Source organism: Malania oleifera, chromosome 12 (assembly GCF_029873635.1).
Source record: "Malania oleifera isolate guangnan ecotype guangnan chromosome 12, ASM2987363v1, whole genome shotgun sequence".
NCBI classification, from domain to species: Eukaryota; Viridiplantae; Streptophyta; class Magnoliopsida; order Santalales; family Ximeniaceae; genus Malania; species Malania oleifera.
In genome coordinates this window covers 16835369-16862220 of record NC_080428.1, presented here as the reverse complement: position 1 = coordinate 16862220, position 26852 = coordinate 16835369, and the positions used below count along the sequence as shown (strand labels likewise).

Genomic DNA, 26852 nt, shown 5'->3' with positions numbered 1-26852 from the left:
TCATGAAGTTTATTTTGAAATTCTAGAGGCAAATAGGGTAGATGCATATCCTGTTTGCTGAAGAGTGACTTTTCAACATGATGCTGGATTAGGATCTAGGATGTAGCTCCCGTGCAAACATATCACTTTGATGCATGTGACGTAAAAGGTGTATTCATGCATTTCAAATGAAAGGAAAATTCAACACATATGCAAGTGTCTAAATGGTTGTCAATAGGTACTGAAAAGTGCCCAACATGCAAAACCATTGTTAAGAAATGCCAAGATATCGTACTTGTGCACACATGAAAGGATTTATAGAAGCAACAATGTTTATAACGAACCTGGAAGTAAAGAAGCATTCTGACGCTTTTGTGCCCAAGAAAAGCTACAATAAAGAAAACATGAGCAGTTAAAAGATAAAAGTAAGACTAGATAATATTATCAATCTTAATGGCATGCCTATGCAAAATTATATAATAATTTTTGTTAACCATCATTCAAGTTCACTTGTACAACTATAATGCACTAATTCTGGATAGGAATTCTTATGCCCCTTTTTGTACTCTCCTTTCTCTTCAATACTATCTTTTCTTTTTCTATTAAAAAAAAAAAAGTATAACACGCACATTGAAAATTCCATCATCTAAGAAAGTACTACTTTAGATGCAATGTGAAAAAAATCAATAGCACAACTAAGATGTAAATTAACAAAAAAATATTCAGCATAATGCATACAGTGAACCTCCTGCAGCTGGACCAATTGCTTTGAAGAGAGACATAGCACACAAAGAAATGCCATTTGCAGCTCCTCTTTGTTTTTGGCTCTGAAATCAAATAAGAACATTGGCATACACTTGTTCTATATAAATACACATGCACGTGCATGTGTTGAGAGAGAGAGAGAGAGAGAGAAAAGGAGGGAGGGAGAGAGAAATCACAGAAAAGGAGGACATACCACAGCTCTGTTTTGCAAAAGAAATAATCCAGTAGTAATGGATACCTGATGTTTGTAAAAAATCATAACAAATAAAAGTATAAACTTCATGATGGAAAAACAACATAATGTGAGATTTTTCATTACAGCAATATGCTTCTTACAAAAAAATGAAAGTTGCCATTTTTTGTCTTGTTATTTGGGCAACCAGAAATTAAATTGGATGAATGACACATAGCCCAACAATTTTGAGAATGCGTCTATGCATTAGAAGTTCTACCTGGAGTCCTAGATAAACAGAAATAAACAACCTTAAATGATGTATAACATAAAAATAAAAAAAATAAAAAAATGTATGCATGCATATCTTCTATTCAAATCAGCAACCTTATAGTATGTTGCAGTTGGCCAAAAGAGTGGAACCAGGAGCAGTCGTGAATGGATTTGAGCAAGGGAACATGGCATTGACAATCTACAGTTCATCATCAAGTATTTTTTAATCCAAATTTTATTAACAAAATTGTGACAGATTCAACTGAAAATTCCACAAAAATGCACATATGCACACGCACTGTTTGAATTAACTGTCTTAATTTCGGGCTGGAAGCATATGGTGAAATGTAGAATTAACTTTGGCAAGCTGGAAGCCCATTTATGTACTTATTAATAGTTTATTCCCTTGTCACACAATCTATTTTAACAAGAAGATTAAGATTGTACACCTTATACACTTGCACTCAGTATTTATTACAAAGACTTGGAATTTGAGTCATTTAAGTTTACCTAGTTCCTTGACATAGTGAAAATTGTGTGAAAATGGAGGGAAAACCCAACACTATCTGGTGATAAGATGACCTTTTAAGCCAGTTTATTTTTCCACCCAAGCCAGAGCACATAAACTACTGAAATGAATCTGTCCTGGCAAATGCTCTACCAAGCTACGAATTTTCATCTCGTATATCAAGGACTAAAATTTCAATTTTGATGCAAATTTCAAGGGTCTCAATTTAAGGAAATTTTTATAATTATTATTTTTAGAAATTTAAAATTAAAGAAAAAAAATATGGTAAAGTATGAAAATTATAGAAATTGTCAATGAAATTTGAAATTATTATGATAGATGATTGAGAATAATATAGAACCAAAATGAAGAACCTCAAAATTTTTTTTTCTTTATTTCAATTTTTATTTTGAAACCCAAAATTTCAGCCAATGTCCAATATTTATGCAGAAATTCTTGAAATTTTCAAATTTTGGCTGAAATTTTTCAAAAACAAGAAAAAGAAAAGAAAGTGTGTGGTGTTTTCGTATCTCAGGAACTTATTGAAATTTAGCACCTTTGTACCAACAGCTCTTAAACTATAAATATCAAGAGTCAAATGACTCAATGCAAGCTTTCTAACTTCATCCTATAACCTAATTTAAGGCTACATAATGATAAACATGCTCACAAAATCATAATAGTTATTTGAGATTACAATAGTAGTTTTAGCATCAAAAGTACCCTGTATGTATAATATTGAGCTTTCACAATATTCTTTTAAGATATTTTACCCCCTTTATCAATCATATGACCACACGATAAACTATGTCAGCAAAAGCACAGCTTTGAAAGGCATCAAAATAGTGAAATGAAATTGTTCAAGGAAGAAAAGAAAAAGAAAAAGGAAATATCCACATGGAGCAAAACTTTGCCATAACTGAAAGCAAACAAATTATTATGGTTATAGTATCAGAATTGGTACGTACTGATAACACATTCTTCATTAGTGATGCACAATTGATCAACAGTGAGAGGCTGAAGCCAGATAACATAGCTATGAAGGGGTAGCTTGACAGTAATGGTATGGTTAAAACCTTTAGATAAGACCAGTAAGAAAGGTTAGAACAAGAATCATAAGCAAATGCAAGGAAGAAAATTGCTGAAACGTAGGAGGTGTGTGTTGAAGGTATACTGCTCCAATGCGAGATACAGTGATAGGCCCAAGAATTCTTTCCACCAATGGGTACAAAAATAGTTGAAAGATCAACAAGCCAAAGCCTAGCAGTTAAAAGAATATGTAAGTCAATGTATGAAATATATACTCAATGAAATGTGGATAAAATGAGCAGACGGATGTCTATTCTACTCTGTGTAATAAAAGGTGCATATTATGTGACAAACTCCTGGAAGGAAAAAAAATTACTCAGGCATTTTTCTGCTTCCTCCACCATATTAATTTCAATAAATGTACTCCAAAATTTTCATGCAACAACTTAATCAAATTAAGTTTTAGATCTATAAAACTGTACTATGAATTTTCCAGTGAAGACAAGTCCTTCGCTGACTTAAACCAAAGTTTAGTCCTTAAGTCATACTAATGCAGTCAAAAGACGGGAGAAAAGGGAACTCCTAGCAATTACAATGCATACTTTCCAAAAAAAATGGTGCATTTTACATGATTTCATAACTATCAGATCACTTAATACTCTGTTATTCTCTAACATGGTATCAGTATATGATTAATTCAATATAAATGAAACAATTATGCTTGAATTTTGTATATTCTCCACCTCATTTACATGTAGAATTAATTCATTGTAAATGAAAAAAAAAATAGTGCGTAATTTGTTGTTACAAGTTACACTGTTAGTAACGGTATTATCATCCTCCTACTTGTCCATAAGATGTATTGAAAATAGAATGGGAGACTTAACTATTCTATTATTCTCCAATTATTGGAAATTCTTCAATACTTCAATATAATATGATTTGTATAAGAGCAAAGACCCAAGATAAAAACCCTATAGAGCCGCCACCCTTGCCAAACACCAAGTCCTGTAGCCATATGCCTATCTTAGATCTCAAGAGTGCCTTTCATAATTGGGCTAGCCCAACTTGTCGAAACTCTTCGAGAACCTCACTAATGCAACTTCAAATTTTGTTCAGTAATCTTCCACTTGTTTTTTTTTTTTTCTTTCTTTTTTGAAAAAATGAACACCACAAGTACGCTCACTCCTAATGACTCACATGCCCTAACACTCTGATCTCCGGCCAAATGGTCCAATACCACTTGCCAATGCATGAGGCTTCAATAGGCCGACTTTTGCTATCATTTGGTGTGATGTGGTTTGATTCTCACTATAAGCCTTGCTAACAGGTCAGTTTTCATGTTCCAGTGCTCCAGAATCAAAGCACTTGATTTCTAGCTTGCTTCATTTCGAAAATTAGAGTGGGTAAGAGAAATAAGTCACACCTTTATGATTGTTTTTTTTGGTTCTTATGCCTCTTTGCTGGCGATCATTTGGTTGTTGATGTGTTGTAAGTTTCTTTCATTATTGATTTCAATTCTTCTTTAGAGATGGAGCCTATGAATCCCAAGGTCTTAGCTTCCTCTCTGCTACAACAAATCACAACGGAGAAGTCAAATTTTAGTAACCACTTCTAGTGGTTTAAGGCCATCAAGATATATTTGATAGGTGTAAGTTTGACCATCTCATTCACTCAAGAGCAAGTGAAGATAAGAGGAAAAGTTATGTATTCAAGAAGCATTCATTGTCTCATTGCTATTGAATTCTATGAAACCTTTGATTGGCCAGATGCACCTTTGCTTTGATAAATGTAAGGTGATCTGGGATTATGTAAAACTTTAGTATTCTAACAACCTAAGTGTTGAATTGTGGAAAAGAACACTAAATATTTCACTAACTTATGAAAAAGATTACATTCCCTTCAAATAGATGACAATTCTCATCTAATTACTAGGGATATTTACAACCTACTAAAAATAGAATATCCTATTTAAATTGGAAAGCAGTAAAATAGGAAAGACTATCTACAGAATCAGATAACATGCTACCCAAATCCCCTAGGATCGTGGAAATCAATTGATTTGTTAGCTGAAAATCTCCTAAAGATCAGCCTCTAATAAAGGCCGACAGATATCTAATAATTCTACACTCCCCCTCAAGTTGGGCTATAAATATTGATTAGGCCCAGCTTGGAACTCAGATCATCAAAATTCTTTCTTGGCAAAGCCTTGGTAAGGATATTGGCTATTTGGAGACATGTAGGCACATACAACATCTTGATTTTCCTTCCTCTGTTTTTTCTTTTATGAAATGTTGATCAATCTCCACGTGTTTTGTTTTATCATGATGCACTAGGTTCTTTGCAATGCTGATGGTTGGCTGATTGTCACAGAACATCTTCATGGGTTCTTCACCTGAAATATTTAATTCCTTTAGAAGCCTTCTTAGCCATATTCCTTCACAGATGTCGTGTGCCATTGCCTTGAATTCAGCTTCTGCACTTCTTCTTGACACAACTGATTGATTCTTACTTCACCATGTAACTAGGTTTCCCCAGACATATGTGCTGTACCTAGAAGTTGATCTTCGATCATGTATTGATCCAACCCAATCTGCAACACTGAATACTTCATTATCTCTTCTTTGATTCTTCTCAAAAAATAATCTTTTACCTGGTGTTAGCTTCAGATATCGTAGGATTCTATAAAATGCCTCCATATGTTCTTCATTGGGATTGTTCATGAATTGACTCACCATACTGACAGAGAATCCAATATCAGGTCGGGTGTGAGACAAATATATAAGTTTTCCAACTAGTCTTTGATATCTGCCTTTATCCACTGGTGCAATGTCTTCCTTGACTCCTAATTTGGTTGTTGAATCCATAAGAGTATCTACTGGCTTGCATCCAAGCATCCCAGTCTCTTTCAAAAGATCTAGAACATATTTCCTTTGGGAGACAAAGATTCCCTTCCTTGACTGTGCCACTTCCATGCCTAGGAAGTATTTGAGATTCCCAAGGTCCTTGTTTTCGAAATCTTTAGCTAGAAGACTTTTGAGACTACTCATTTCCTCCTCATAATCTCCCATTAGAATGATGTTGTCCACATATACAATGATGATAGAAATTTTTCCTTCAGGAGAGTATTTGACAAATAGTGTATGATCTGATTGACATTGAGAATAGCCATACCTCCTGACTACCTTTGTGAATCACTCAAACCAGTCTCTTGGGGATTGCTTGAGCCCATATAAAGATCTTCTGAGTTTGCAGACTTTGTTGTGTGTAGCTTGTGTCTCGAATCCAGGAGGAATTTTCATGTAGACTTCTTTAGCTAGGTCTCCATTGAGGAAGGCATTCTTGACATCTAATTGGTGAAGAGGCCAGTCTAAATTTGCCGCCAAATATAAAAGGACCCGCAATATATTTAACTTGGCTACAAGGGAAAATGTCTCTTCGTATTCGATTCCATATGATTGAGTGAATCCCTTTGCTACCAACCAAGCTTTGAATCGGTTAAGACTTCCATCTTCATTGTATTTCATAGTGAACCTGGACGTTTTCTAATTGGTAATTTTGTGATCTCCCATGTTCCATTCTTTTCTAGTGCATTGATTTCATCCTAGACAGCAAACTTCCATTCAAGTGTACCGAGAGCCTCTTGTATGTTATTAGGAACCTAGATTTTGTCAAGGTTGGCAACAAAAGATCTAAAATTCGATGACAGCCCCTGATATGACACAAAAGTGTATATTGGGTGTTTTGTACATGATCTCACACCTTTTCTCACAGCAATAGGACAATCACTATCATCATTAGTTAACTCATTATGGGAAGTCTAGGGATTAGAGTTACCTGGTGGATTTTCACTTGATCTAGGGCTCATATCAGACTCTTGGATTTGCTTAAAGGATGCTTGTTGTTCTATGTCCTTTTGGTTCCTTATCCTCCAAGAATAGGTAATCAACTCATCATTTTTTGTTGGTAGACTAGTGTCCAGATGCTGATGTTTCACGGGAGATTCTAAGAAGGGATGTGAAGGAGAAATGGAGTCAGTAGTTGGAATAGATCCACAATTATAGTTTAGGGGTTGGGAATACGGCTAAAGGATGCATCTCTTCAATATTTGCATTCCTCCACCCAAAATGGGATAGAGCTTCAAAAATATATTTTGGAAAAGCAACAGAAGACAATGTACTAACAAAACAACAATATAGGGGTTACAAGAAATCACAACAAACAAAATTAGAGAATGGATGTTGGGTACAAGTACGTTACCTTTTCGAATAGCAATCCACATCTTAGGAAATAGGATCATCTGTTGATGCCACCATTTTTGAGTCTACACCATGCTACTCAGCATTCTTGAGTTTTGTTGACCTTAATGAGTCCCTTCCTTTGCCTTGCCTTCCAAATCCTGACCTAATATATGTTCCCAAACTTCCTACATCTTTGTCAATTTTAAGTCCTTGTCGTCACTTGGATCATCCCAATTTGCAGATATACACATGATGACTTAAGGGAGGATATCCTCCTCTAGCGTCCACTCCTACGCCTTTAGTTCCCTTGTCAAATGATCCTATTTCCTAAGATGTTGATCCTCCCATTGCTGTTTGAAAAGGTAAAGGTAGTTACACCCAACATTCAATCTCTAATTTTCTTTGCCATGATTTCTTGTCACCCTCATATTGTTGTTTTGTTGGTACTTTGCTTTTTTTTTTTTTGTGATTTTTTAGATGAGACTAGGCTATCGGATGCAAGCCTGTTGATACATACATGGATCCCTACAATAAGTTAGTGCCAGATATGGGCGATTTGTTTCCTAACTTTGGAACATACCAAGGACTTGTTAGAAAGTTGAATTATCTCACAGTCACTTGACCAGATATATCTTTTGCAACAAGTGTCGTGATTCTCAATTATCTGAGAACAAGTCACTAGAATGCAATAATTTGCATTTTGAGATATCTCAAAGGTGTACCAGGAGAGGTCTTTTATATCAAGATCGGGGATATACAAATGCAAATTGAGTAGGGTCACCTTTCGACCGAAGATCCGGAATTGGGTACTATATCTTTGTTGGTGGTAATTTGGTTTCTTGGAAGAGCATATAACAAGTTGTGGTGGCCAGTCAAATGTTGAGTCAGAGTATAAGGCTATGGCTCACACTGCATTTGAACTTGTTTGGTTGAAGAAAATGTTGGAAGAATTGGTTTTTCCACATTCTCGGCCTATGGAGTTGATGTGTGATAATAGAGCTTCTATTCATATTGCGTCCAATCCAATCTTCCACAAGTGGACAAAGCACATTGAAGTTGAGTGCCACTTTGTTCGAAAGAAGCTTGTACAAAAGCTCATTACAACCACTAATCTGAAGTCCGATTTTCAGTTTGCTAGTTTATTTGCTAAAGCCTTGCGAAGTGCTCATGTGAAATTCATTTGTAACAAGCTAGGAGTGTATGATATATATGCTCCAACTTGAGGGGCAGTGTTAAAGGTTATTTGGTCATTTAGCAATATTAGTATAGTAAATGTGAGTAAGGGTATTATGCTCATCAGTATTGTACTTGACATATATAATACATAAAGGGAGAAACCTATCATTGATGTTAGGTCTTCCGTTATACCCAATGGATGGAACCCTGTTTAAAATATACACTGCAATCTTTAAAACTTCGAAGGGATAATGGAAGATTAGAATTACTAATCATATTTCTTACCATATCCATTAGTGTAAGGTTCCTTCTTTCTGCTACACAATTTTATTTTGGTGTGCCGGGCATCATGTACTAAGCCACAATACCCTCCTCCACAAGGAGCTTAGCAAATGGACATAGCATTTGTGCCTTTGTTCTGTACCATAGCAGTCCCCACCTTTAGCCTGACCTTACAATTTTAATTTTCTTTTCCTTTTGCTTCTCTACCTCTGCCTTATAGGTCTTTAAAGCATCTAGTGCTTCAGTCTAACTAAAAAAATATAAAGATACATAAATCTAGTATGTTCATCAACAAATGAGATAAAAGGAGCAAGATTAATGACACACTGAAGAGATAAGTTTATCTCTCTTTATGAGGCACTTTAGGAACCTAGGGCAATCTTTCTTCATATGTCACATTTTCTTATAAAGGAAACATTTGTCACCATTTCGCTTCATTGGCACTTTTCCTTCTTTCTTCTCATATGGAGCATTCTCACCCTTCTTAGCATTTCCCTTAACATGAGAAGCCAAATGAGCACTTTCATGCTTCTCATGTTTTAGTCTCTCCTCTTCTTGAACACACAAGGTCAAAAGTTCATTATTTGACAAATTTTTCTTTATGTCATAGGGTATTTTGAAAGGGTCATATTTCACAGGTAGAGAATTTAATATGAAATGGACCGAGAATGACTTAGATATCTCAACCTCTAGGGACTTGAGTTAAGTAGCGATGTCCCTCATTTCCATAATGTGCTCAAGTGCACCATTAAAATAGTCAAAATGTCAAATGACATATCCAAAAGCCTTTTCATCAAGGTGTTGGTTAATGCCTTGTTAGAATGAACAAATTGTTCTTCTATAGTTTTCAGGAAATCAATTGCATTAGAGCATTCAAGAAGAGAACCCATGTACTCTAGCTTAAGCATGACTTCATTAGCATCAAACTTAAGCAGTTAGGTCGCTCCCATTGCTCAAAATTAGTCTTTCCCTATGGCGTACTTGAATTTTTAGGAATGGGTGGTGCATTTACAAGAAGCGTCAAATCCAAATCGACACACCCCAAGGCAAAGCGAACATTTTCTTTCCAATCAGCAACATCGTCACAACATAACATTGCAATATTAGAAGTATAAACAAAAGTAGTAGGAAAAAGTGAACCAACCACAGACTTGTCAGGAGGAAGAGATATGAAGTCCCAAGTGCCATTGTGCTATAAAGTATTCATCTCTTCAACCATAACATTCCTCCACCCAAAGTCGCCTAAGGCTTCAGAAAAAGATTTAGGAAGGCCAGTAGATGTAACGTAACAATAATAGGAGGGTGATAAGAAGTCATAACACACAGTTGCAAATGGGATGTTGGGTACATGTGCATATACCTTTCCAAATAGCAATGGGAGGATCAACATCATAGGAAATATGATCATCAAATAAGAAAACCAAAGGCATGGTAGTAGAAGCTAAATAGAAATCTTTTCTCTAGAGCCGTTGTTATTAATACACCTGCAAATTAGGATGATTGAGACGAAGAGAAGGACTCGAACTGCATGGAGACTCAGATGGTTCGTTAGGCAAGGGCAACAAAGCAGAATCTAGAAGATTAGGCAGAAGAAGAGACTCATTGAGTATAGAAGCACTCAAGGATTGGGTGTAGTAAGGTGTAGACTCAGGGAAAGTAACATCGGCAAAAACAAAGAAGTGATGCACCACAGGACTATAACAAAAATAACCCTTTTTAAGTATATGAGTAGCCCAAAAAGACACATTTTATAGCATGAGGATCCAACTTATCAACCTCGGGAGTTAGTTAATGAACAAAGGGCACACACCCAAATATACCAGGAGGGAGATAGAATAAAGGTGAATTAGAAAAGAGAATGGAGTAGGGAATTTTACCGCAAAGAACAGAGGATGAAATCCTATCGATTAGATAGCAAGCAGTAAGTACAACATCACCCCAAAACACTTTTGGTACATGCATTTGATAAAGTAAGGTGGCAATGATTTCAATAATATGTATATTTTTTCTCTTTGCAACCCCATTTTGTGAGGAGTGTGGGCATAGGAAGATTGATGGAACAAAAGGCACAAAATATATGAAATAACTCAAAATGATCTTCTATTAAATATAGCCAAGTCATTCTTGAATTTATCCACATAGGTTAGAAAGTACCGGAAACCCAACTTGGATACAACTCTACTCAAACCCCAAACATCATAATGGACTAACATGAAAGGGCTTGCAGCCTGTTTATTGACTCAGGAAGCAAAAGGGATACAATGGTGCCTTTCCAACTGACAATACTCACAATCAAGAGTAGACACAAAACTCAAATTAGGAACAAGATGAGTCAACTTGGCTAGTGAAGGATGACCAAGACGACAATGAATTTGGAGAGGCGTGGCAGCAGTAGTGCAAGCGCTAAAGGGTGATAGCGGCTTAAGGTGATAAAATCCACCAGCTTCATGCCCTTCGCCAATCATCTTCCTCGTCTTCAAATCCTAAATAAGCATAGAATCAAGGAAGAATGTTATTGAAGAATTCATGGATTTAGTAACAAGATTGAAAGGAAACTTGGGAATATACAAAACCGAAGGAAGAGAAATAGAAGTAGTGGGATTTACAATCCCAGTTCCTTTGACTGTAGTGGTGGATCCATCACCAAGAGTAACACAACGTAAATTTGCAGGATATATGGCATCGGAGTCTATGACCCAAAGACTAGGACGAGCAGTACTGGGTGACAGTCATATTGAGGAATTACCTATTTGGGCAAGAGATGCAACGAGAAGAGAAGCTTGTTGTGACGCTTGATACTGTTGGAACTTGGAATACTCTTCCTCTAACATGCATATAGTACACTGCCCCCTACTCGGCCCCAAAGGTGTGGAGTCGGTGGTGGTTGTATTGGCTGCACGTAAAGGTGTGAAGTCGGTGACGGCTGCATTGGCAACACGTGAAGGTCTATTGTCGAGATACCAACACTTCTCAATAGTATGATTAGTCCATCCACAATGAATGCACTTGTGAAGAGTGCCTCTACCTCGTCCATCTCTACCACCAATATGATTTGAACCACCTCGATAACTCTAGGAGTACCTACCGTACCACTAGACATCAGAAACAAGCCCAAGGGTCGCCGAAAAACATAGCAGTCACTGGAAACTTGCTGGAAATTGCTGCACTTGTCAGGATCTCAAGAAACCTTCCATATTTCACAAAACTAACCCCATACGTAGGCATAATGGTGATTAATTTTCTTTGAAGACGTGCAATAGGTTATTCTATACCTGGATCACACTGTTGTAGATAAGATTCTACTCAACGTTTATATGGATGATATTGTAGTCATGTGTGATAGGTATACAACATTTGAAGTGGTTTTTATAGACCAAGTTCAAAACTAAAGATCTAGGACCATTAAAGGACATCTTGGGAATTGAGTTGTCTAAATCTCATACGACACTGTCTTGTACATGGGAAAGATGTTCTTGATGTGTGGGATGAGCTAGGGTTATGGGGATCCAACCTTGTTGATGCACCCATAGATCCTCACAATAAACTAATGCCTAATGGGCATGAATTGTTGGTTGATCCTCGATAATCTCGGGGATATGTTGCAAAGCTGAATTATCTTGCAGCCAAATATCTCCTTCGTAACAAGTATTGTGTCAGTTCCGTGATTCTATTTGAGCTAGTCATTAGGATGTTGTCATATTTTAATATATCTCAAATGTGTGCTTGAGAAAGGTTTCTTGTATTATGATCAAGGTCATACTCACGTTTAAAGGATACACAAAAATTGGGCCAAATTACCCTTAATAGAAGATCCATGACTAGATACAGTGTGTTTGTTGGTAATAACACGGTGTCTTGAAAAAGTAAGAAGAAAACTGTGGTTACAAGATCAAGAGAGGGGTTTTCACATAAAGTCGTGGCACATATTGCTTGTGAATTGATTTGATTAAAGAATATGTTGGAAGAGCTTGAGCTTCAACATTCAAAGCCTATGGATTGATGTGTGATAATCAAATCGCTATTCATATTGCCTTAAATCCAATGTTTTATGAAAGGATGAAACACATTAAAGTTCATGCCATCTTGTATGGGAAAAGCATGTGCAAAAGCTCACCATAACCACTTATCTGAAGCCTGAGTACCAATTGGGTTCACTAAGTCCATGTGGAGGGTGCCCTGGTTAATTTCTATTGTTACAAGATAGGATCATATGATATATCCTCCAGCTTGAGCGGAAGTAGTGCACACCGTCTATTAGTAAGTTATTCTCATGCTTTGATATACCTGAAATATTATAAATAGAATGGGAGACCTAACTGTTTTTCAAACCTATTTTTAAAAACTAACCTATTTTTCAAACCTAAAATGTCTTGGCCAGATGAAGTAATCTTCTTATCCTCAACAAAAATTGAAGTTACCTTTTTTTAAAAATTAGCTTTTAATTTTTTTGATTTTTTCTTCACTTAAAAAAATAACTAAAGTGAAAATTCTAATTACCCATCATTTTGAGAATTAAAATTACTCCTCCACCCCCCCTCGCGGCGCACTTCCCTATGGTTTCGTACATAGCTACATAGTTCAAGCAGAATCATGTATCACTGTTTAAATTAAAGAAATCTATTCATGGTTAGTTTTTGAAAGCATGGTTGAATAAATTTAATTAAGTGGGTGCGATGAATGACCAAAAGTGGTTGATGCATGATCATTTAGTTTATATGCAACATGAGAGTGTTTACATCATTCTTGACAATTGCTATGAATGTGGACGATATAAGAGTTGTAAGCAAGCATAATAAAAGTGGGCATTTGTGTTCAAAAGATTAAATCAGCTAAGAGACTTCCTACTATATCAATTCAATTTTTCGCAATTGAAACATGTAAGTTTTCCGTGTAGGAAAAAAATAAATCATGTCGAACTTCTTGTACATTTCGTATAGTTCAGTACACCATCTTTTTTATCTTTCAGTTCATTCAACTGAAAACAAAAACAAAAAAACCCAAAAAAAGTCGAGGAAATGTTACAAGGTACAAACAAACAAAAGAAGTTCCCCGTTGGAAGCAATAGATGATGAATTTCTTGATTGCTCAGAAAAAAAAGACAGGCTAAAATTCACTTTACACGCTTATAGTTCCGGCGTGCTATCAATTTGGTCCCCAACATTTTAATTTATTTAATTGTGCCCCCAAACTATCCAACTGTTTGCTATTTATCTTCCATTTGAATTAGCTATTAATTGCCAACTCTAATCTGCTATGTTTGTATCAAATGCAAATGGTAATTTGACACGTGGCGGACCAGGCCATGTCACATTAAACTATTTGATTAATTTTTTTTTTTTTTTTAAATAAAAGTACAAAAATATCCAGTCTGATTAGAATGTACCTTTTGGTGACAAAACCCATCAAGCTTGTAGTGATGAAGATGTTGGTGAAGGTCTAGTCAGGCAGCACCGAAACTCGGTGATTGCCCTTTTTTGTCTTGTTTTGCTTTTTTTCCTTCAATTTTTATCCTTTTTTCAAAATTTCTTTAGCATTGGCAGACATGCCAATGTTGTCAGCCAGTTAACCCATTTTTCAAGTTTCACATTTTCATTTGTAAATAAACTAACTTGGAGTGTCGAAGGTGGCACTGAACAACCAATTCCAATAGCAAGGACCAAATTGCAAATGGTCCCATAGTTTCAGGTTTCAATTTTGAAAATTAAAAAATGGGGAAGTAAAATGGTAGAAACCCAATTTCAGGGTGTAAAATGAATTTTAAAGAGAAAAGTAACAAATGCAAATTCTAGACATGATTTCTAAAATATTGATTATGCTATAACATAGCAATATACCTGAAATAGAAAGAACTTCACCAACATCTGCAGTTGTATAGCTCAATCCTCCATACTTTCTCGAACTAATAGCCCATAATGAAAATATCTGGAGAAGTGTAGTTGTCAAAAAGGTTGAATTAAGCACCATGACATGAAAATGAATTAAACAAAGATTACAGAAGAGATATATAAACTAACCACATGTACAAGCCACTCACCGAAGATACAATATGGGAAAACCCTAATTCTTAAAATTTCATTCCATTTCCAATATGAACCCAAAACTAGTTATGTCTCTATACTCAAGTAATAAAATACTAGGGTAGAAGGAAACTAAATCCATACTTGAAAATCAACTACAGTAACATTCCTTCCCCAAAATAAAAATACAAATTTCTCAAAATTTCCTAAAAGAAGAATAGGGAATCTTTTTTGGGACCCCTCTGCACAATTTGCTAGCTACATCATTCACCTCCACCACAAAATAACTAAACCTCAAACATCAAAATTGATGGACAAAAGTAGAAAAGGATAAATTCAATCTAATAACTCAACGAAGGCTTTGACATCCAAAACAATGGGTTGAGGAAATTTCAATTGAAATTTCTCTACTTTTGAAGCCTTGAAACTATAGTCGAAATTGAAATTTAAGACCTTGGGTACAAGTGACTTCAAGGATGTGCCTCTTTTCCCCCTCTTAACAACTCCCTTTTGATGTGAACTGTAGGTACTTATCATGAATGCTTAATCATCTCAAATTTTGTCATATAGGTAGTGGATTAGGTCTTGAAGTACTCCTTAGCATAATCACTATGAGGTATTTTGATACATTAATTAAATTGTTTTTATTTATACAAAAGATATTAAATAATTGAAAATGATGTAAGAAATCCAAGTCATTTGTTAGATTACTACTTTACCTAAAAGCTTAAACTCTTAGGCTATGGGCCAACAATGTATATCAAGACTTAGCACTGCCTCGCATGTGCAGCCCTACAACAAACAGCATAAGGTAATTTATAGTAAATTTAGACTTCTACAAAACGGGTGAGATGCTAAAGTGGGAGTTAGTTTATTTGAGATGAAATTTGAGTTTCAAATTTACGACTTCTTTCCTATGTCTAGCACATAGTTGCTAATGGGGAGAGAGTTTGGATTTGGTAGGATCACTAGGTGCAAAAGGCACATTTGTCTCTTTTATCTACTCTTCATGGAATCCTTGTTTTTGCTTTCCTCCTTTTACAAAAGGATGGGCATTCTTGGGGTTTTCATTTTGTCAAAAATCCTAAGGAGAGAGAGAGATGAGTTGAACTTTATGATTAATGTGCTTGATTTTTTTTCATGTCCATTTGGGGAGTGATAAAAGAGTTCAGAACTTGGATTCTTCTAGGGAATTTTCTTGCAAGGCCTTCTTTCCTTATTTGATTTTTTATCCTATTGATACTCTTATTGACATTTAGTCTGTGATTTAGAAAGGTAAAGTTTCTTCAAAAATGAAGGCTCTTACCTAGACTGTGATCCTTGATAAAATCTATACTATTAAATTACCACTTTAACTAAAAGCTTAAGCTGTTAGGTAGTGGGGAAACAATGTATATCAAGCTTTAGCATTCCCCCGCACGTACAGTCTGTTAGCACGTGGAGAGATAAACACACGATAAATAACACCATTATAGGGAATATAATTATTTTTTAAACACCACAATAAATGCAAGCAACAAGACTAGAACCTAAGACCTCCAGGCAACAGCTCTGATAGCATGTTAGATTACCACTTTACCTAAGAGCTTAAGCTATTAGGTTGTGGGCCAACAATGTATATCAAGCTTTAACATATATCAATGACTTGCTTCAGAAGAGAACAAATGAAGCAAAAGCCTAACAGTTGTGTCTTCTACTTTAGGAGTGGGGAGACCTGTTCACTTTTATTTTCAAATTGTCTCTTGTTAGCCTTTATTCTGAAGAAATCTAATTCTATTAAATGGAGGATTTTAGACTTATTTGTCATGTTTCTAGTGCATATAAGATTATTTCTAAAGTCTTAGCTAATAGGTTGAGTGCGGTGCTTGATGATACCATCTCTAGTGCTCAAAGTGCATTCGTTGGGGGAAGGTAGATAGTGGATGCCAATTCAGTTGCCCATAAGGTGGTGGAGGATATTCGTAGGAATTAGAATAGGGGGTCTGTCTTTAAACTAGATTTTGAGAAAGCTTACAATAAGTGAGCTAGAGATTTTTGATAGAGTTTTTACGAGAAAAGGTTTTTGGTGTGCGTTGGTGTCGTTGAATCAAGGTTAGTTTGTCTGATATGTGGTTTTAGGTAATGGTGAATGGTGAGCCTAAATCTTGGATTGGTGCTTTGAGGGGTTTTAGATAAGAAGACCCTTTATCCTCTTTTTTGTTTGTTCTTGTAGCAAATATTTTTAGTAGCATGGTAGATAAATTGGTGGAAAGGAGTTTGGTTAGAGGTCTAGAAGTGGGAAGAGAGAGGGTGGTGGTTTCGCATCTCCAGTTCGCTAATGACACCATTTTATTTGTATAAGATCAGTCAGTCACGGCCTCTGATTTAGGTGTGTTTTGGGTATTCTTCATATTTTCGAGAGGGTTTCCAAGCTCAAAATCAATATGGGGAAGAATGGTTAGCGTCTATGAACGTGTCAGTCAAGCGTGTTAGGGAACAAGCTAACAAAGTGACTGTGGTGTTTCGGATTGGCCTTTAACATACTTAGGTGTGCCTTTGGGGCTAACCTTAGAGCTGCAGATTTTTGGAACCCGGTAGTGGAAAGGTGACGAAAAGATTAGATGGTTGGAAGGGAGTCTTCTTTTCTCTTGGGGGTAGAATTACTTTGATTTAGGCTTGTCTTGCAGGCATCCCGTTATATTTCCTATCTGTCTCCAAGATCCCAATGGGGATTGCTAACAAGCTCAAGAGGATCATGAGAGAGTTTTTGTGGTCCGCCTGGGGGGGTCACAGGGACCATTTAGTGAGTTGGAATGAGGTTTTTAGATTTAAAAAGGAGGGGCTTTGGATCTTGGCAAGTTGGTGTCTAAAAAACACCATTCTAGCTACATGGGTATGGTGTTTCCCTCTAAAAGAATCGTATCTCTGGCATAAAGTAATAAGAAGTAAGTTAGGGTTGGGTGAGAAAGGGTGGGATACCAATGCTAATTTAAGAAGCTCTTTGGGGAGTTAGTGGATATCCATTTCTTAGATTTATCCTTCTTTCATCCCTCACACTAAATTTGAGGCTAGGAGGGGTTCTCAAATTTGTTTTTCGAAAGACCCTTGGCTAGGAAATGCACCATTTTCTATTTCTGTCCCTTGTCTTTTTCGTCTTACTTTTGAACAAAATAAAGCCATTTCTTTCTTTGTTGGTGAATTGAGTCGTCCTTTGGTTCCCTGAAATCCTTATTTTAGGAAACATATAGATAGAGAGACCGTGGAATTGTCATCTTCGTTATCTTTATTGAGTCAAAGTAATCTGTCTTCCCAAAGGGACGCTCATTCTTGGTCTTTGGATCAGTCAGGTGTGTTTTCTTGCAAATCATTTTTTGAATTTTGGATTCATTCCAACTCTTCTTTGTTGTTATACTCCATTATTTGGAAGGCTAAGGTTCCCCCTAAAATAAAGGCTTTCACTTGGTTGGTTGTACTTAATAAGATAAATACCAATAACTTGTTGCAAACTAGGAGACCTATGAAGGCTCTCTCTCCCGATGTATGTGTGCTTTGTTACAAGAACTCTGAGACAACTTCACCTTATTTTGTACTGTGAATTTGCTTGGAGTATTTGGAATATGATTTTTGGCATTATGGGAGAAAGTTGGGTTTGTCCACCCACAGTGGAAGACCTTCTAGAAATATCCTTCGCAGGTTTTGGTTGAAGAAAGGACAAGGCAACTTTATGGAAGTGTGGCTTTTTCTCAGTATTATGAGGTTCATGGATGGAACACAATACTCTGATGTTTTCTAGGAAAAAATTAAATCAGATATTGGTTTGGTAAAAAATGAAATACTTGGCCTCTTTGTGGTGTGTCGGGTATGGATTTTTTAAAGAGACGAGTTTTCAGGAGCTGCAAAGAGATTGGAGGAATATCTTGACGGGATGATTTTTTATTGGCCATTTTTTACGCTTTTTGTTTAGTCTTGAAGAGCCTTAGTTTGTCTCGAGATATTTCCCATTCTCCCCCTTGTAAATTCTCTTTCTATTAATGATATATTCTTTTGTTATAAAAAATAAAAAATAAAAAAATTGTTTTGCACCAGGTCCGCCCCTCCATTTTGAAGGCTTTTCTGTACTATTACATTGAGGGGGTCTGGTAAGGAAGAAGAGGAAGCCTTGTGCTGGGGCACTGTTATGGCGATTATTTGGTATGTTTAGAAGGAGAGAAGTGCCAGAATTTTCAAAGGTGCGGCTACTTCTCTTAACTAGCTTTGGAGTAGAGTTGTGTTTCTTGTGTCACTGTAGGTTCGTGCAAACGGCTTCTTTCGATGTGTTTCTCTGAAGGACTTGCAGCAGGATTGGTTGGCTTTGCTTCAATGAGTTGTCTTGTGTTTGTTTCCTTTGTTCCCATACTTGTTGTCCTTTTGTAAAGTGAGGACATCTTGTTCTCCTTGTTTTTGTTTTTGGCTTTTGTAGAATTCATTCTCTATTTTTCTAATACTTTCTTTATCCAAAAAGAAAAACAAGGAATCCTTAAGTTGGTCAGCAATGTGAACATTGTGAATCCATGATCCTCTTTTCTTTCAGCAATTTATCTAACAGAGTCATCTAGGAATCCCAATAGAATACATGCCCTGAACTATGATTGTGGCAGGATAGGAAGTGATGCTGCATTCACAATCCCCTTTTCTTTCACCAATGCACCAAACTGATTCATGATGGTATTTAATTCAATCCTCAGACCCAAGATTGCACTCTCTTTCTGGTGTTGGTCCTTGCTTAATGTTTCCATCATGGCCTGGATGTGATTTCTCAAATCCATTTCAAGTCAGCAAGGGCTGTAGCAACTAGGTCTTTCTGGGTTCATAGTAAGCTTGGGACTTCTGAAGCATGGGTCTGCTAAGTGAAGGGGCTGGTTTAATTAATAAATTGGACCAAGCCATGAGCCTACTCTGATTCATTTTGGTATCTAATTCAATGCTCAGACCCAAGATTGCACTCTCTATCTGGTGTTGGTCCTTGTTTAATTTTTCCATCATGGCCTGGATATGATCTCTCAAATCCATTTCAAGTCCGACAACCTCCTGTGTGGCAGGGGGCAGGGCTGTAGAAACTAGGTCTTTCCGGGTTCATAGTAGGTTTGGGACTTTGTAGCATGGGGCTGCTAAGTGAAGGGGCTGGTTTGATTAATAAATTGGACCAAGCCGTGGGCCTACTCTGTTTAGTTAATAAATTATGGCTAACAGGTTTGGGTTATGAGTGGGCACTAGCACAGAGGGAGTTGGGGCTGGATTGTGGGTTAGGCTTTAACCCAATTGTTTGCTTTCCAGATTTGCTGTAAGATCATAAATGAAAGCATGACCTGAGTGGCAGCTGGGCAGGATACAAGGCAAAATTGATCAGCAATGATTGCAATTAGAGATGGTCAACAATGACTTCATGAGACCCAAAATTAGTCAACAATGTTGTGCTGCTGGCGATCACTAAATCATAGGTGAGGATGGAAGTATCAGGTTACAGTGACCCCTCAACAATGCTACCATGAAATATTTCAAGATTTTAACAGGGATGCAAGATCAGTCCAAAAAGGTAGGTCTTGATAAGGTTGGGAGTTTCTTGATCCAAAGTCATGATGAAGCTCCAACTTCATCGGAAATCTACTTGCACTCATCTGAGGCTGTGGTGGTGTTGGGACTACAGTGATTGTGGAAGTTGATGGCAGAGATGATGATGAAACAGCGATTGATAGCAGGAATAGTGGAGATGGCACTGTGATGATGGCAACAGGCTGGCAACCATGCTTCAATACAAGTTGGTGCAAGATGCATAGTTTTGACACGAAGGATAAAAAACTTAAATTCAATTCTCAAACTCCTTCAAAACTTCTAGTCCAAGAATGAAGTATGGTGTCCCATCCAAGACAAAAACAATGACATCTTGTCCATGTGTTGTCCTATGATAACAAGACATTTAAGCCTTCTCTTGTCAAGAATAAAGTAGATGTGAATTGGGTGGTCGTAGCAGACTTAACCAAATTTTATTCATGGTTATAAGAGGTCTAAAATGCAGTCACTAGAATAGGAGAAAGAATCATACATGGACCAAGCAGTGTACCCTTGTGGAAGGAAATTGTCCCTTTTTTTCTTTTTTTCACTCGATGGGTGGTAATTTTGTCTCTTGGAGAAGCAAGAAACAAACTACTGTGGCAATATCCAATGCTAAACCAGAATAATGAACAATGGCAAATATAGTCAGTTAGTTAATGTAGTTGAGGTCTCATAGCAAGACATGGATCTTCTCCCAACAAAACCTATGAATATGTTTAATATGTTTGTGATAATCAGGTTCCTTCCTATATTTTAAGTAATCCAATGTTCTATGAGAGGACAAAACATATATAGTTGATTGCCATTTTGTGAGAGAGAATGTGGTGAAGAAGATTGTTGTGAAGTTTTGTAACCAGCTAGGAGATCTGTCCAGAAGAAGCTTGCTTAGACCTGATATCTTTGATTGTTGCACCAAGCTGGGGTTTGATAATCCAGACTGAGAGGGAGAATTAGTGGCGGCCACTTAGAGTATGGGTATTGTTACCTAATTGTTTCAGGGGTATTGTCTAAAATAGCTGAACGGTCAGTGAGAACCATAATCTACAGACTGAAACTTTTCTCGTCTTCTTGTCTATTTTCGATTATGCTTACAAACGCTGAACCCAACTTTCATAATCAAGTTAGATCTTTCAGCTTAAAAACAGAAATTTCCACTAACATGAATAATATTTTAAACTTTGACGACACTATATATGTTCATGCACACTTGAAAGTGATCAAAGCAAAAATTTGTGTTTTTATCAAAAATCATCTAAGCATAAATTGTGCATAACATATAACAGAAGAACTTAGATAATAATTTGATATATAACAGATAGTTTAAGACAAATTGGGACGATAGAATGTAAAGGGAATCATTTTCAAAACAATCAAAACTCAAAAATTAATGTTACCTCTGCATAGGCCATATCATGGAGCTGGAAAACACAGTATACAATGATGCATGACATTAAGGGCCAATTTTTTAAAAGGCTTTCTTCAGGATTTTGACCTCTCCCATCCATTTTTTGGTTTATCTCTTTCACATTAAAACCATTTGATGTGGCTTCAAGTGCTTCATAAGACTCATCTCCTTCGTTATTGTTTCGGTCATGCAAATGCAGTGTTTCCTGCAATAATCCAGATTTATTCACACCAGTTTTTACTGCATGAGGCTCAAATAAGGGACGTGGAAATATCCTATTATCAAAGGCAGATTAACATATTTAACATTACACGTATGAAAGATTTAGTGCAAGTTAACCAGGCACAATGACAAGTTGAGAAGAAACGGAAAAACAACTAACAGAAAGGAGACAGTGGCTTTGTATGCCATACTATAGAAATAGATAACATTAAGCAGTTTAGCCTCCAGCAACCCTAACAAGTTGTCCATGATAATAAGCACCATTCAAATCTCAAATACGTGCACAAGTAAGTTACAAATTTCATTCAAAAAAAAAATTTTCCATGTGCCAGTAAAATTTCCCAATAAATTCTGATGCAGATCAGTGATTGAGAAAAAGCAAATATCCATACATGCAAAAGTTTGAGTTATCTGACTATTTGACAACTACCAATTCTTTGCAATATGTCAAAATTGACATAATTTCATTAACAAAAACAAAATGAACATATTACCAGAGTATCTGGGAGGCTCAGTGGCAACTTTTCCAATATATATTGCAGAAAATCAAATTCAATGTTCACATGTTATATAGTTACTGATGGAAGATAGAAAAAGAGAAGAGAAGACAAAAAGATGAGAACACAGAAGGCAGGAGTTTTCCTAGGGGTACAGCTCCAAGCCTGCCCTCTTATATTAATAACAATAAAAAAGGCTTGCCCTATGTTTGGGAGAATCTTTGGATTTGGATTTGTGTAGATTTGCAAAAACAAGTAATACAAAATTGTACTGAATCTTGTCCAAATCCACCCAAATCCAAAACCAAGGCCCGAAATTCAAGCTCCCAAACGCAGTGTTACAGAAAAAAATAACCCCTGCTCACTCAACCTAATACTTAGATAATGTATTCTCTTCTAACACTTCCCCTCAAGCTAGAGTTGTATAAATATCACCTAGTCCCAACTTGTTACAACAAATAGACAAGGTAGGCTTAAACAAAATCTCTGCAAAAACATCACCTAACTGATCCACGGGTTTCACAAAGGAATTCCTCATGACCTCCTTCAACACAGTATCTCTTGCAAAATGCCAATCAAATTCAATGTACTTTGTCGTCTCATGAAATACTGGACTACTAGCAATATAAATAGCAGCTTGATTACAACAAGTCATACTTGGCTACCAAAAATCCCCCATCTTTGACATAAGATACTTCAACCAAATAAACTCACTCATATGAGCCATAGCTCAGTATTGTAATTTAGCAATAAATCTTGCCCACGTAATTTGTTTCTTGCTATGCCAGATAGCAAGAATATCTCCCACAAATGTACAGTGTCCGGTAGTAGTCCTTCAATCATCATTAGAGCTAAACCAATCTACACTAGAGTATCCCATGATATCACAATCTCTATTACATTCATATATCAAGCTGTTGTCAGGAAAGCCTTTGAGATACCACAAAATCCTACAAAGAGCATTACAATGTGGTGAGTTTTCAATAAACTCACTCAGCACCCCCACTGAAGAAGATACAAAACATCTAGTGACACTCAAGTATATCAACTTGCCAACCAATTGCCTATATTACATTTGTCTTGAAAGTCCAATTTGACATCCCTAAGCAACTTCGCGTTCAGATCCATAGGAATATTCATTTAGCTCCCATCAAACCAATCTCAATTAACAATTCCGAGGTATATTTTTTCTAAGATAGATTCAACCCCTTTCTACACCATAAAATCTCAATTAACGCAGAGTACCCAAGTCCTTGATTCGAAATTTTGCTTGAATCCACTCCTTAACATCTGTCATCCCGCTCTATCATTGCTAGTTATTATGATACTAGAAATACCACAATGGGAGAAAAGGCCTCAAAATAATCACTACCATATGTTTGGGTGTACCCTTGGCAACAAAACAATCCAGCCTTAAGCACTTTGATAGAGAACACTTGATAATGTAGACTCAATGACACCAAACCAACTCCTTAGAAAGGGGAACATCCACCAAGTCCTATGTCCCTCAAGTGGCCAAGGCATCCATTTCTATATCTATTGCATGCTTGCACCCATAATTAGCAAGCGCTTCAACATGTGAGGAAGGGATATACAACAACAACAACAACAACAACAAGCCTTAAGTCCCACTAGGTGGGGTCAACTACATGAATCCTTTTCTGCCAATTCACCCAATCAAGAGCATTTTCCTCTACTAGATTAAGAGCAATAAAATCCTTCCTTACTACCTCATTCCAAGTTATCTTAGACATTTTAGGCCTACCCCTACCCCACCCCTACCCCTACCCCTTTTTTTTCCAAAAACAATAACTAACTTACTCCTCCTCACAAGTGCATTACTAGGCTTGCGTTTTAAATGCTCAAACCACCTAAGCCGCCCCTCCCTTCTCTTATCTTCGACCAGAGTTATGCCAAGATTATTGCGAATATGCTCGTTCATTAATTTATCTTTTAATGTTATACCACTCATCCACCCTTAAAATTTGCATTTTAGAAATTGAAACATAATGATCAATAGGATAAGCAACTAAGGACTATTAAGCCCACATTTGGAATGTCTTAAATAAATACTAGTATGAAAAGTACATAAATTAAGTACTTGTCAATAAGCAGTGTTCAGTTGACACCTGAATAAGTACTTCTTTCAGAAAGTACTTTTCCATACTACTTTTCGTTTTAGTGCTTTTTGAAAAAGTATTTTTTTGAAAAATGAACTTATGTGAAAAAGTAATTGTAATAAGCAAACTAAGACAAGATTTAGATTAGTACTTTTTCAAACAAGTACTTTTTACAGAAAAGTACTTCTCTAGTGATTCCAATTTATCCCTAAATCTTATATCAGTACTTTTTTGGTGAGCAATAGGCAAATCCACATCACATTGGGATAGATCTCCAGAATCAGAAGTCAAAGTAGTGATAGGCAGAAGAGGTGGCCGCATGTTTGTTGTTCATAAACCCTCACTTGTTTCTACGGTCAGTAATTGATGGATTTGGAAGAGAGGAGCAAAAGATTTCTTAAAAGCAATAAGGGTAGGAACACAAGGTCAACAAACAAGGGACCATTAATAGTTGATGGACTCAAAATAGATTCATCCAAGGAGGACCTAACACTAGAGAAATTTTTTTTTTTATATAGAAAAAAAAATTCAATAGATAAAGAAGGAATTTAGAAATAGGAGATAAGACATCTCCTTAGCAAAGTTAGATAAAATCCTCAGGAAACCAAAACAGAAATTTTCAAAAATAAAAAATGACAAAAGTGAAGGGACTTGCGGAATAGCCCTAAGATCCGGTTGTAGTGCATACGGATAACCAAAAAAAATAATCAGATCATGCAATCCATAATTTTGCGATTAGGATTATACCTGCGAGATCTATCTGGTTTGATCCCGAATCTACAAGTACGAAAATGAGCTCTTGAAGACGACCAAGAATCTTCTACTATATTCCTTAAACAAGCCTTGCTCCTAAGAGAGTGGGCTCGTATGCTACTGCTAAGGTTTTCTTCTCTAACGGAAACGTCTGCCTCTATGAGAGTTTTTTCGTCTCTCCTAACTGGTGAATGAAGCGCGTGTATATAGGCTACAGCATGGACATCTGGTCAAATATGACTAGGGCTTCCCACGTAATTAAGAATTCCCAATTCGACCCGAATTTATCCTTAATTACATTAATTATAATTCATACCACTAAAGAATTATAATTGCACTCCCTATCATATTCGAAATTAAATTTCGAGCTCCTATTATTAAATGCTTATTTATCTCCCCACGTAAAAATTACAGATACCCGTCTATTAAATTAAATTACTGACAGTTTAATTAATTGACATATTAATTCCATGAGATCTTCCACTTAACTTATTTGATGTGCCGGATTCAAAATCCACCTGCAGGGTTTGACACAATCAAAACTTATAAGTTTCCTCAAGAGGGTATCATCAATCCCAATACCGGGACTTGGACTCCATCAATAATTAATATTCACCATACACATAATGTCATCACTCAACTCATTGAGTATTTTGACCCATAAAGAATCTCACTCTTTTATGAATTAAAGTAATAAACACTATATGCACATATCCAATAATCATATAAGGATTAAAAGCATAAGCACTCATAACAACCATGAGGTATTAATTGTTTTATATAGTCAGTATAAAAACAGTTACCTCAAAACGGTCATGTTCAATATACACAAAGTGTACTAGCACAAGGAGTTGGAACTGTACCACTCCCAATAGTCAAGATAGACCTATTAAAACCTTGTGCTACAGTCCTACCAATGGTGTGTCCAATTTCATTTAAGACTGTGAACAATAAATATTCTACAAGAACTGATGTTCTAATCTCCTATGTATAAGCCATACTCTACACACTAGATCACCTACTATATAGAATAAAAAATACACATGCATAATCATTAAATAAATAATGCCAGGCAAACATTGCTCACAAAAATTCTCATTAAAATGGAATAACTAAAGTTATTAATAAATACTAAAACCAATTACATAAAGCATGTCTTTCAGTATAAATCCCTAACAATCTCCCACTTAGACTCAAAGTCATGCTGCCATACATTTCACTCTCATTCCCTCTACATGACTATCAAAAGTCCTAGCTAGTAAGTTCTTTGTAAACAAGTCTACTAGGTTGACATCACCTCTCTGCACGATATCTGTGTTTTTCCAGCCCGTACGCGGTCCAAGCTACATCCTAGAGGGGATGGTCCATTTCAAGTCCTCGAGAGAATCAATAATAATGCATACAAGTTGGATCTTCCACGTGAGTATAACATTAGTGCTACATTTAATGTTTCTGATCTTTCTCTTTTTGATACAGGTGATGATTCGAGGTCGAATCCTTTTGAAGAGAGGGGGAATGATGAGAATCAACAAGCATCGTTAAAGGATTCATTGCATGTTCCAGTTGGGCCTATTACTAGAGCAAGATCCAAGAAGATCAAGGAAGCACTTCATGGGCTGATTCAAGATATTTGGGCTTATTCAAAAACGGGTCACTCCAAGCTTGGCCCAAAGAAACATAAAGGTCTACTAAACTTAATCCAAGTTTTTGATGGAGCTTAAATGTGTTAATCTCCTTAATAATGGTGTGCTATTCAAATAGGGGATTTGACTCTTTGACTTTTGTGTTATGTTTAATTTGTAATCATGCAAGACAACTTATTTTGCTTGCACATGTCTTAGTAAG

The 26852-nt window shown here is 36.3% G+C and overlaps 1 protein-coding gene across 1 annotated transcript in view; it reads right to left on the bottom strand.

The window, feature by feature from the left end:
* Positions 1 to 26852, bottom strand: part of LOC131144066 (protein ZINC INDUCED FACILITATOR 1-like) — a 96999-nt gene that overhangs the window by 16207 nt on the left and 53940 nt on the right. The window contains exons 10-16 of the mRNA XM_058092438.1: positions 21405 to 21620; positions 14260 to 14347; positions 2872 to 2957; positions 2666 to 2773; positions 938 to 982; positions 718 to 806; positions 324 to 367 (exon numbers count right to left, since the gene is read on the bottom strand). Of these exons, the coding sequence (XP_057948421.1) occupies positions 324 to 367; positions 718 to 806; positions 938 to 982; positions 2666 to 2773; positions 2872 to 2957; positions 14260 to 14347; positions 21405 to 21620 (676 nt within the window). The remainder of the gene's footprint in view (positions 1 to 323; positions 368 to 717; positions 807 to 937; positions 983 to 2665; positions 2774 to 2871; positions 2958 to 14259; positions 14348 to 21404; positions 21621 to 26852) is intronic.